Below are 12,576 nucleotides of genomic sequence, written 5' to 3' on the forward strand. Positions count from 1 at the left end.
CCCTTGGGTTGATATCAAAGCCTTTAATAACATACAAAAAAAATGAACAGTAGAAATACTAGAATAAAAGAAATAAATAAGTCTTCATATAAAACGTGTCGTATGCATTTCTGTCACTCCCCGCAAAGATTATTTTTACATTTTCTCAGGAATATCATCATAGGATAATGGGGGAAAGAGTTTAATTATCGTGAGGAGTTTGTGTCAGCTTATACATGTTGTAGGCCTATTACTACAGACACAAGGCGTCTAATCTTGAAGACTTCTTGAGCATCTACAGTGGCTCCAATTATCACGTTCTTCAGCTACAGGTCCATGATCAAAGAAGAGGCAAACATCTCAGGCTTTGGCCAGCAAGATATGGAAGGAAACCATAAAAATATCTACAAGGTATAAATAACAAAAACATGCACTACCATATCTATGTCTCACTTTAGATTAGTGGTCTCCAACTCTTTCCACCACAGGATTCCAATAGTTCCATTCCACTTTCTTACGTGATGTCTAGGAACTATTCCGATGTCTTCTAAATGTATCTAATATTTTTGTAAACGTGTCTGACACCAGTTTGGTGGCATCTTATTTCTTCAGAAAAAAATAGAGTAAATTAGAAAAGAAAAATATTCATTATGAGTTTTCCAAGGGTCAGATCCCATCTTCATCTATGTTCAAATGACTCATGATTCATCTCAGGTTCATCAAGGGTTGGTTGGAAGTTATAATGGGATCCAGGTCAACCTAGCAACTCAATGTAGAATAGTCCAGTAAGGGCAAGAGGAGGTCATCCCAAAGATAGGATTCAAGAAAAGTAGTTAACAGGTCAACCTGAGGTCCATCAAGAAGACTTCCTATTGGGTCCAGACAGGGAATATTGGGGGTCAGTTGTCTGAAAAAAATAAAAATAAAGGCCTGTCCTTCAGCAAGGATGGAGTCCTAACCTGCAAGACATGTAGAAGATGGAGATAGTAAACATCCCCAGATGAGCCAACAAGTTGACCATTGCCCCCCAACTCAAGAACAGAGGGTTACTTATATACCTTAATGCGCTTTCTCAATGTTTTCATATTCGGGTATGTCATCATCTTCACTCTCTGTAAGACATAATGCAAGATGTTTTTTTCCCTCTAGGAAACAGAGCAAGCAAATAATTCATAGTTTGGAAATATTTTATAACCTAAATTTGCTCACTAGAATGTTGATCTAAGGCCTGAGGACATTCCACCTAGTACCATCCCGAAAACCTACCCTGATTAATGGAAGCGGAGTGGGTTTCGGCATCTTCTACATTCACATACTCCAGACTTTCTCCTAAGAGAAGAGAGTTTAACGTTTGACGCATTCAATGTATCCGAACATCATCCTGTTCTGGCAAGTCCTGCCACTCGTCTTATCTGGATATATTCCTTCTGCCATTAGTAAACCAATATGCGATCCTTCCTTAATAGGTCTAAACTCTCCAGTCACGCCTGACATATTGTGAAATTTAGTGAAATTTGCCAAGGATCTAATGTATATCAGGATCTCCTAACACTAAAAATGATCGGTGTGCTGGATTTCATCATGTCCCCTCTTGGCTAAACAAAAAATTAAGCATTCCCATGAGAAGGCCCCGGGAAATAGCCAAGAGCCAAATAAAAACTAGATGGACAACTCTTAGTTTCTTTATGTTTTCAGCAATTTATTTAACCATCAACTCTATAATTTTAGCCACCTAATTAGCCTCCTCCACCACACCTGACCCTGAACAGCCTATATAACCTCCTCTTCCACACCTGACCCAGAACAGCTTATGGCTGGTCTATTCAACCTCTTCTTCCATACCGGAACCTTGACCAATCTATCTAAACCTATCTTTCATACCTGACCTTGAATGGTCTTGATCTAACCTCCTTCTCCCCATTTGATTATTGGGCTTTTTTTAAAACCATCATTCTAAATCAGATCCTTGACATTTCTATCTAACCTCCTCTGCAGTTCCTGATCCTTGAGTAACCTATCAAACCTACTCTTCAAAAACTTATCCTTGACCTCTGTATTTATCCTCCTCTGCCATACTTAACCTTCACCAAACTGACATATTTCCAGTCTTCCATGCCTAATTTTTGACCAGTCTATCTAACCTTCTTTTCCATACCAGACATTGACTAATTGATCTAATCTCATCTTCCATATATGATTCTTAGACTTTTTATCTAACCACCTCCTCCATATCTGATCTTTACCCGAACTATCAATCCACCTCTTCCATGTGTGATCCTTGATCAATCTATCCATTTACCTCTTCCATACACGATCCTTTACCAATCTATTCAACCTCCTCTTCTATAACAGATTGTTGACCAAGCTATCCAACCTGTTCTTCCATACTAGATCGTTGACCAATCTATCCAATCTCCTCCCCATTAACAGCTCTTTGACCACTGTACCCTTCTTTACCGTAACGGACTTTGACCGTAGTAGCCTATCTCCAGTCTTCCATGCCATATTCTTCACCAGTCTGTCCAACCTCCTCTTCCATGCCTGACCTTGACTTGTCTACTCAACCTTCTCTTCCACTCCTGATCCTTTTTCATATCTTATCCTTCATCAGTTTCCACAAACTCCTCCTCAATAACCATCACCATTGAATTTCAACCAACGTTTTAATAATCCCTCATACTTAATTCTCCTGCCCTTTTCCCTGTGTGTCTGACCTCTTCTCCCACAATTGCCTTTCCTGACGCATATCTATAATATAAATACCCTTGATATCACTCGCATCTCCGATGTTAACGTAGTTGCCATCGATGGAAGGTGCTGAAAACAGAATAATGGAAATTATTACAAGAGAAGTCCATAGAATCACGAACTAGATCAGCAGCCGATCATCTCTGGTAGATTTGTGGTTCTGTGCCTATCACCAGGTGATGGAACGCTAAACTTTCCAAACCAATTTTCAACATTTTGTGTTAAGTGCTAATTTCAGACCACATCTTGAAGAAATGCCATTATTAACATTCCCCTTACCCTTTGTGTCATCAGAATTGCCGACATTTACATAATTTTCATCGGTGCCCACTGCGAAACAAAAACAAGGTATAATCAGAGGCCTCAGAAATGGTTTGGTCCAAACCTTTCTCCCTGAAAGATGACAGAACTTTCTCTTACCTGAGGAGAGGCTCGCTCTGTTGTCCGCATCGCATGTAACTACCAGCACAGGTCCAAGATTAGTGGCCCCGTCGTCTGGTAGTACCTCACTGGATGGGTATAAGGTGGAGGGCATTAGTATAAGGAAGAGGGGGTGAAGGTGTTACAATGATGAATGAGACCTACATCTAATGCTCCATTAAGTTGTGGGATGGATGAATAGTCTTGGATTAAAAAAATAAAAGATTTGGGACTGTGTCTTTGATGCATGAATGTCTGGATGGTGCACTATGTATGTATATGAGGTTTTGGATGCAGCACTACAGTATGTATGCTTTAGAGGTTTGGGTTGTGAACTGTGCATATATCAGGGGCTTCATGTATGGCAGCTTGGATATTGAACTGTATAAATGGTGCACTGTTTACATGTATGAAGGTTTGGATGGTGCACTGTATGTGTATGAAGGTTTGGATGGGGCACTGTGTACATGTATGAAGGTTTGGATGGTGCACTGTATGTGTATGAAGGTTTGGATGGGGCACTGTGTACATGTATGAAGGTTTGGATGGTGCACGGTGTACGTGTATGAAGGTTTGGATGGTGCACTGTATGTGTATGAAGGTTTGGATGGGGCACTGTATACATGTATGAAGGTTTGGATGGTGCACGTGTATGAAGGTTTGGATGGTGCACTGTGTACATGGATGAAGGTTTGGATAGTGCATGGTGTACATGTATGAAGGTTTGGATGGTGCACTGTATGTGTATGAAGGTTTGGATGGGGCACTGTGTACATGTATGAAGGTTTGGATGGTGCACTGTGTACATGTATGAAGGTTTGGATGGTGCACTGTATGTGTATGAAGGTTTGGATGGGGCACTGTGTACATGGATGAAGGTTTGGATGGTGCATGGTGTACATGTATGAAGGTTTGGATGGTGCACTGTGTACATGGATGAAGGTTTGGATAGTGCATGGTGTACATGTATGAAGGTTTGGATGGTGCACTGTATGTGTATGAAGGTTTGGATGGGGCACTGTGTACATGTATGAAGGTTTGGATGGTGCACTGTATGTGTATGAAGGTTTGGATGGGGCACTGTGTACATGGATGAAGGTTTGGATGGTGCACAGTGTACATGTATGAAGGTTTGGATGGTGCATGGTGTACATGTATGAAGGTTTGGATGGTGCACTGTATGTGTATGAAGGTTTGGATGGAGCACTGTGTACATGTATGAAGGTTTGGATGGTGCACGGTGTACATGTATGAAGGTTTGGATGGTGCACGGTGTACATGTATGAAGGTTTGGATGGTGCACGGTGTACGTGTATGAAGGTTTGGATGGTGCACTGTGTACATGGATGAAGGTTTGGATGGTGCACGGTGTACGTGTATGAAGGTTTGGATGGTGCACGGTGTACGTGTATGAAGGTTTGGATGGTGCACTGTGTACATGGATGAAGGTTTGGATGGTGCACGGTGTACATGTATGAAGGTTTGGATGGTGCACGGTGTACGTGTATGAAGGTTTGGATGGTGCACGGTGTACGTGTATGAAGGTTTGGATGGTGCACTGTGTACATGGATGAAGGTTTGGATAGTGCATGGTGTACATGTATGAAGGTTTGGATGGTGCACTGTTTACATGTATGAAGGTTTGGATGGTGCACTGTGTATGTGTATGAAGGTTTGGATGGTGCACTGTTTAAATGTGTGAAGGTTTGGATGGTGCACTGTGTACATGTATGAAGGTTTGGATGGAGCACTGTGTACATGAATGAAGGTTTGGATGGTGCACTGTATACATGTATGAAGGTTTGGATGGTGCACTGTGTACATGTATGAAGGTTTGGATGGAGCACTGTGTACATGTATGAAGGTTTGGATGGTGCACGGTGTACATGTATGAAGGTTTGGATGGTGCACTGTGTACATGTATGAAGGTTTGGATGGTGCACTGTATACATGTATGAAGGTTTGGATGGTGCACTGTGTATGTGTATGAAGGTTTGGATGGTGCACTGTATACATGTATGATGGTTTGGATGGTGCACTGTGTACATGTATGAAGGTTTGGATGGTGCACTGTATACATGTATGATGGTTTGGATGGTGCATTGTGTATGTGTATGAAGGTTTGGATGGAGCACTGTGTACATGTATGAAGGTTTGGATGGTGCACGGTGTACATGTATGAAGGTTTGGATGGTGCACTGCGTATGTGTATGAAGGTTTGGATGGTGCACTGCGTATGTGTATGAAGGTTTGGATGGTGCACTGCGTATGTGTATGAAGGTTTGGATGGAGCACTGTGTACATGTATGAAGGTTTGGATGGTGCACTGTATACATGTATGAAGGTTTGGATGGTGCACTGCGTATGTGTATGAAGGTTTGGATGGTGCACTGCGTATGTGTATGAAGGTTTGGATGGTGCACTGTGTACATGTATGAAGGTTTGGATGGTGCACTGTATACATGTATGATGGTTTGGATGGTGCACTGTGTACATGTATGAAGGTTTGGATGGAGCACTGCGTATGTGTATGAAGGTTTGGATGGTGCACTGTGTATGTGTATGAAGGTTTGGATGGTGCACTGTGTACATGTATGAAGGTTTGGATGGTGCACTGTGTACATGTATGAAGGTTTGGATGGTGCACTGTGTACATGTATGATGGTTTGGATGGTGCATGGTGTATATGTACGAAGGTTTGGATCGTGTGTGTCAGCTCTGACGTGTTATCAGCTATAAAAGGTCTAGCAAATGTCAGCTCTAGCATAGTGTCAGCCATTCTCCACCATCTTCTTATGTTCCATTCACCATTTCATTACAATATTTCACATGGAGGTAGGCACCAAGTATTCACACGCTGTCATCTACTGGATATCAGGCCTTCTTACATGTATCCGTAATTTGGGTCTTCTCCTTCATCGTCATAATCATCTACTTCTATACTTTTACTTTTTAAGAAAGAAGTACCTACAGATGGGAGAGAAGGGACACAGTTGTCGCTTCCACTTGACTTAAAAAGGGGTTTTCCGCTTTAAACAAATTATTTTCCTGGTTTTGTATAAAATTTGTACGCGCAAGTACAAGTGGGAAATTTAAAGTCTTAGGAGGCCTCATTCATGAAGAGCCTGCACAAGATACTCTGATGACCACCTCATATGTCCCCAATTAAATCAAGATGGCCATAAGTCATAACCAAGTATGGGGAACTAGGAAATACATCAACTCAACAACAATCCTGGCAGATGGTTCTACCATCATCATAGGTGACTTTAGGAAGGGCCAAACTTATGGTCCTTGGGTATCACGAGTGCCATATGGAAAGTTGGACTTGTGCTTGATACATAAGATTACAGAGGTCACGTACTTGCTGCGCGTGGGATGGAGTCGCATCCATCGGGGTAACCTGAGAGCAGAAAGAGAGGGAATCAAGAAAAGACTTGGACAACTCAGTAAAATGACAGAAGAAGTTTAAGAAATATGATGAAGATGTGAGACTATCCGCAGAGGTTAAGGTCTCGATAAACATAAGGTATTTGTCTACTGGTTGTCCTGCTGTAGGTGTCTCTGAAATGAGGTTGGATATGAATGAACTTAATACAGTGGATGGAAGATAAGTAGACAAAACCTGTATCATTCGAAATAAGGTCTGGAATATAGTAGATCCTCACAACCAATGCTCATGACGTAGACCCTACAAAAGGGTCCAACAAAAAATCTTGAAGTCACCAAATTTTGGTAAACAGGTGAAAGTCTCCATATCCATCAATGCCATCAGACCCACATTATCACCACCATGGGGCATATATATCTGGTGCCCGCCTCATAATAAAACCCTGGGATATATGCTCCAGATGAGATGAGTTTTAGAACCTACCTTGAATTTCTCTTCCCACTGAACTTCTACGGCTTTCACAGTTGGGTGACTTCCTGTGGAGACAGATGTTCAGAGGGTCTTAGCTCACACGTAGGAGCCCTTTATCTCAGTGTGATCTGCTCATCTGTAGTCCACGTGTAGTTCATAATAACACTTCCTTATTATCAAGAACCCTCAAGAAGCTATAAATCTGTGGTCCACCCGTGATATGAGGAAGTGTAAGAAATCCCGACCTCTGAATTACTTTCAGAAGTCTACGAAAACACCGAGGCCTTCTCATGTCAACAGAGTCAACTTTCTAATGTGCGTCTGTTCACACTGACCTGGAAACCATCAGAACTTACAATCTATTGAGGCATATACCCTACTGAGTGAAGATAGGTGCAGAGGAGAAGGCCAACGTCAGGGATATGGAGATGACATACGTACGGAATGGTGAGCAAGATGTCCTGGTGGCACATGGTGCCCTGAGAGGAGACTGATCGCAGGTGAGCTGTGGAGACAGAGGATATGGTGGTCAGGTCTCAGCAGCCGAGGAACATGTCCTACGGTCTAAACTTTGTTGTTCTGGGGTTGATCCTCAGACACAATCAATGTTTAGGTGTTATGGAAATGTTTTGGGGTTAGAGCAGGCAGGCCGTCTCTGGTACATCACAACAGATGTTCTGTCTCCATGCAGAACACATGGGGTGGGAATCTGAGGTCAGGCCTTACCTGGTGGTCTATGCATAATCATAAAACTTGACGAAGGTGGAGTATAATGAGTCCTACGACACAAGAGAATGAGAATACAAAAAAATCAGTCTGGGTAATGTAGCACTGCCCATCAATTTTATCCCTCCCCAAAAAATGTACTTTAGGTGGCCATGCCTACGTAGGCTCTAAATGTAACCAAAGATGAAGAGGAGAAACAAGAGAATTTTTTGCCCAATTGGAGTCTATCGACATATAACCTGCAAGTGGCGCTGTTCCTATACTTCCAGATGCACATTTATGACCTGTAGGTGGTGCCATTTCCATACTGCCTAACTTACTTGTTATCGCAGTAATCTGTCTGCGTTATGTGAACTGAGAGAGAAAGCACAAAAAAAGTTGTTTTTTTTACAAAAAAATTTAAACATTCAGACTTCTACAACATCTTTCATATTCGCCATGACTTCCAACACTTACTTGGTATCTTTCTATGACAGCTGATACACAGGCCTGTGATGAGAACTATGGGGAGAACAACAGCAACAAAGTACATCACACTGAATGTGTCCATCATGCTGGCCTGTATTCAAAAGAACAGAAAAAAAACAACATCACCACATAACCTCCTTTTTTTAATAGGAATGTTACTTGTTATACCATATTTTACCACTCGGAGTGCTGTGTTTTTTAAGCATTCATTAATAACAGAGCAAAGACTGCCACCTAGAGGTGAAAGAATTTAATGCAGCAATTTATTTGTAAATTTTCAAATTTAGTTTTCAATAAGGAATCAGTAGGACCTGTCATTTCCCATCCAGCCCAGATAAAGCGAACCCAGAGGTAAGTGCCTAACACAAAGCAAGTAATCATTACCAGACTCGTTTCATACAGGAGTTTATGCACTTTGCAAGTTGTAACCATCATGTAATCTCTAAATATTAGTCATGATTCAGCAGAAAATGTAGTAATTTCAGTTTTGGTACAGTGTTACTTTCATAGTACCTGTTCCCTCATCTCTTCCTTAAAATGAGAGCTCTATGCAGAACTTTTCAAGAAAGAAACTGCTAAATCTGCAAAAATATTATAATACTGTCCCCTAAGTACAAGAATATAACTATTATAATACTGCTCCTATGTACAAGAATATAACTACTATAATACTGCCTCTATGTACAAGAATATAACTACTATAATACTGCCCCTATGTACAAGAATATAACTACTATAATACTGCTCCTATATACAATATATAACTACTATAATACTGCTCCTATGTACAAGAATATAACTACTATAATACTGCTCCTATGTACAAGAATATAACTACTATAATACTGCTCCTATATACAATATATAACTACTATAATACTGCCCCTATGTACAAGAATATAACTACTATAATACTGCTCCTATGTACAAGAATATAACTACTATAATAGTGCCCCTATGTACAAGAATATAATTACTATAATACTGCCCCTATGTACAAGAATATAATTACTATAATACTGCTCCTATGTACAAGAATATAACTACTATAATACTGCCCCTATATACAAGAATATAACTACTATAATACTGCCCCTATATACAAGAATATAATTACTATAATACTGCTCCTATGTACAAGAATATAACTACTATAATACTGCTCCTATATACAAGAATATAACTACTATAATACTGCCCTTATGTACAAGAATATAACTACTATAATACTGCTCCTATGTACAAGAATATAATTACTATAATACTGCTCCTATGTACAAGAATATAACTACTATAGTACTGCCTCTATGTACAAGAATATAACTACTATAACACTGCCCCCTATGTACAAGAATATAACTACTATAATACTGCTCCTATGTACAGGAATATAACTACTATAATACTGCCCCTATGTACAAGAATATAACTACTATAATACTGCTCCTATATACAAGAATATAACTACTATAATACTGCCCCTATATACAAGAATATAACTACTATAATACTGCCCCTATGTACAAGAATATAACTACTATAATACTGCCCCTATGTACAAGAATATAACTACTATAATACTGCTCCTATATACAAGAATATAACTACTATAATACTGCCCCTATGTACAAGACTATAACTACTATAATACTGCTCCTATGTACAATAATATAACTACTATAATACTGCTCCTATGTACAAGAATATAACTACTATAATACTGCCCCCTATGTACAAGAATATAACTACTATAATACTGCCCCTATGTACAAGAATATAACTACTATAATACTGCTCCCTATGTACAAGAATATAACTACTATAATACTGCCCCTATGTACAAGAATATAACTACTATAATACTGCCCCCTATATACAAGAATATAACTACTATAATACTGCTCCTATATACAAGACTATAACTACTATAATACTGCTCTTATGTACAAGAATATAACTACTATAATACTGCTCCTATGTACAAGAATATAACTACTATAATACTGCTCCTATGTACAAGAATATAACTACTATAATACTGCCCCTATGTACAAGAATATAACTACTATAATACTGCCCCTATGTACAAGAATATAACTACTATAATACTGCCCCCTATGTACAGGAATATAACTACTATAATACTGCTCCTATGTACAATAATATAACTACTATAATACTGCTCCTATGTACAAGAATATAACTACTATAATACTGCCCCCTATGTACAAGAATATAACTACTATAATACTGCCCCTATGTACAAGAATATAACTGCTATAATACTGCTCCTATGTACAAGAATATAACTACTATAATACTGCCCGTATGTACAAGAATATAACTACTATAATACTGCTCCCTATGTACAAGAATATAACTAATATAATACTGCTCCTATGTACAAGAATATAACTACTATAATACTGCTCCTATGTACAAGAATATAACTACTATAATACTGCCCCTATGTACAAGAATATAACTACTATAATACTGCCCCTATGTACAAGAATATATCTACTATAATACTGCTCCTATGTACAAGAATATAACTACTATAATACTGCCTCTATGTACAAGAATATAACTACTATAATACTGCCGCTATGTACAAGAATATAACTACTATAATACTGCCCCTATGTACAAGAATATAACTACTATAATACTGCCCCTATGTACAGGAATATAACTACTATAATACTGCTCCTATGTACAAGAATATAACTACTATAATTCTGCCCCTAAATTCAAGTTTAGTAGGACTTTATAATTTTCTCTGACCTTTGGTTGAAGATCTTTGTGCCGGTTGCATGTCTTGTTCTAGTACGTGAGAGGACGACGTCTTGGCTTACTGTGCATGAGAAGAGGACTGAGACCTCGTATCTGGGTCTTGTGGTTTGGTGTCATTGGTTGGTGCAGCGACTGCTCTCACCCTACAGAGTTTTCAGGTTTAGTCATTATATTAGTCAGTTTGAGCACCTTTGAGTGGGCTGCGGGTGGGGGTTCCATAGTGAATAAAAGGAGCAAAATATACATGGACCGACATTGATGGTCACTAGAGCTGACAATACATGTGAACTATAGAGATTTCTTCGGTGTGACCCATGAGTGGTGAGAACTTGCGCAGGAATCTAATCTCTACCGACTTGTGGAACTTGGCCAACAAGAGTTGGAGGAATCAACCCAATGATCCAGAGAAGGCATCAAACATTTAATCCTGCCTCATGAGGTTGTGTGTTAGCAACAGTATCACTGGTATCTGTGGGGGCAATAAAGCATCTCCGACGTATGCTAGAAGGTGGATTTTTAGTTGGTGCCCATGACCTTATCTAGTAGGATTACCATAGGAAAAGATCTAGAAGAAAGCTCCCTCTCCCCTATGCCAGAAGGAAATCCCAGCACAATCTCAAACAACAGAAAGTAAAAGTTTACGTCCTAATATTAGAATATGAATATGATATCACTTCCTCATTATATCGGGAGTCTCAGCTTTCACAGGACACTTTGGTCTCCAAGAATGAATGTTCTGGTCCTTTTTGCTAGTCAAGCTCATGTCTCAATCTGCTCTGTAGGAAGTGAAGATTATCAGATATTTCGGATGGAAAGGAAGATAAAAAGAAAGAAGCAATCTCCAAGATGAGCGCCAGATGCTGACAGCTTATGACAGTCACTATCTGCCAACCTCTCAGCTTCCCCTTGCTATAATGCATCGGAGGACATTCTAGGTAGTGACACAATGGTTGTCATGACTGGATATGAAACGGAGGATGTTCCTGCAGTTACCAGGACATACAATATGTAGAACTAATAAATCAGTAGACTTTCTATGTCTGCAGTTTTTTCTCCAGGTTACTGAACCCTACACTTATCTCAGGATTGGTTCGATAGATCACTTGGCCCACCACGATGCCAAACACCTCTGGATAAGGTAGAAATGTTCTAGGACAGTTGTGTGACAATCATTATGGCTGTCGGTTTCCTTCACGATATTAACATGTGCACCACCAAATCTCCAGAAGTGTCCTACCTGTTGGGTGGAGATACCCTTAAATCTGTGATGTACGAGTTGTGTGGTCACACATGAAAGAAAACATTATTGCTGAAGCATTTCACACAAGAAAGAGAAAAAAGGCGAGGAAATGAGTGAAGAGGAAAGAAGCTGTCTGACCGGGGACCACCATACCAGGCCTCAGGTTGGTTTATGTACAGTGATGTCATAGACAATCTCAAAGATTTGCTGTAAACCCTGAAGTTTCAAGGACTTGTAGTAGACCTATAGAAGGACCACACAGTTAAAAGTTTGGAGATACAGACTTAAAGGGGTTGTTTTACTAGAAGAAAACATAAAATGCGGCCAGCTTCTCAAG

The 12,576-nt window shown here is 39.7% G+C and overlaps 1 protein-coding gene across 4 annotated transcripts in view; it reads right to left on the minus strand.

Annotated features, from left to right (window-relative positions):
• Positions 1–10: 10 nt before the first annotated feature.
• The window catches only part of LOC143785299 (E3 ubiquitin/ISG15 ligase TRIM25-like), a 59,901-nt gene continuing 47,335 nt past the window's right edge, over positions 11–12,576 (minus strand). For 2 of the 4 annotated variants that reach the window (XM_077274051.1, XM_077274052.1), the window contains exons 2-14: positions 8,192–8,294; positions 8,056–8,089; positions 7,736–7,788; positions 7,451–7,514; positions 7,022–7,074; positions 6,512–6,550; positions 6,036–6,114; positions 3,148–3,236; positions 3,007–3,057; positions 2,743–2,796; positions 1,246–1,308; positions 1,038–1,091; positions 11–938 (exon numbers count right to left, since the gene is read on the minus strand). In XM_077274051.1, the coding sequence (XP_077130166.1) occupies positions 1,039–1,091; positions 1,246–1,308; positions 2,743–2,796; positions 3,007–3,057; positions 3,148–3,236; positions 6,036–6,114; positions 6,512–6,550; positions 7,022–7,074; positions 7,451–7,514; positions 7,736–7,788; positions 8,056–8,089; positions 8,192–8,294 (735 nt within the window). In that variant the 3' untranslated portion in view covers positions 11–938; position 1,038. The remainder of the gene's footprint in view (positions 939–1,037; positions 1,092–1,245; positions 1,309–2,742; positions 2,797–3,006; positions 3,058–3,147; positions 3,237–6,035; positions 6,115–6,511; positions 6,551–7,021; positions 7,075–7,450; positions 7,515–7,735; positions 7,789–8,055; positions 8,090–8,191; positions 8,295–12,576) is intronic. The other 2 variants (XM_077274053.1, XM_077274054.1) reach the window with 1 other exon arrangement.

The sequence above is a fragment of the Ranitomeya variabilis genome, chromosome 7, assembly GCF_051348905.1.
Source record: "Ranitomeya variabilis isolate aRanVar5 chromosome 7, aRanVar5.hap1, whole genome shotgun sequence".
In the NCBI taxonomy this organism is placed as follows: Eukaryota; Metazoa; Chordata; class Amphibia; order Anura; family Dendrobatidae; genus Ranitomeya; species Ranitomeya variabilis.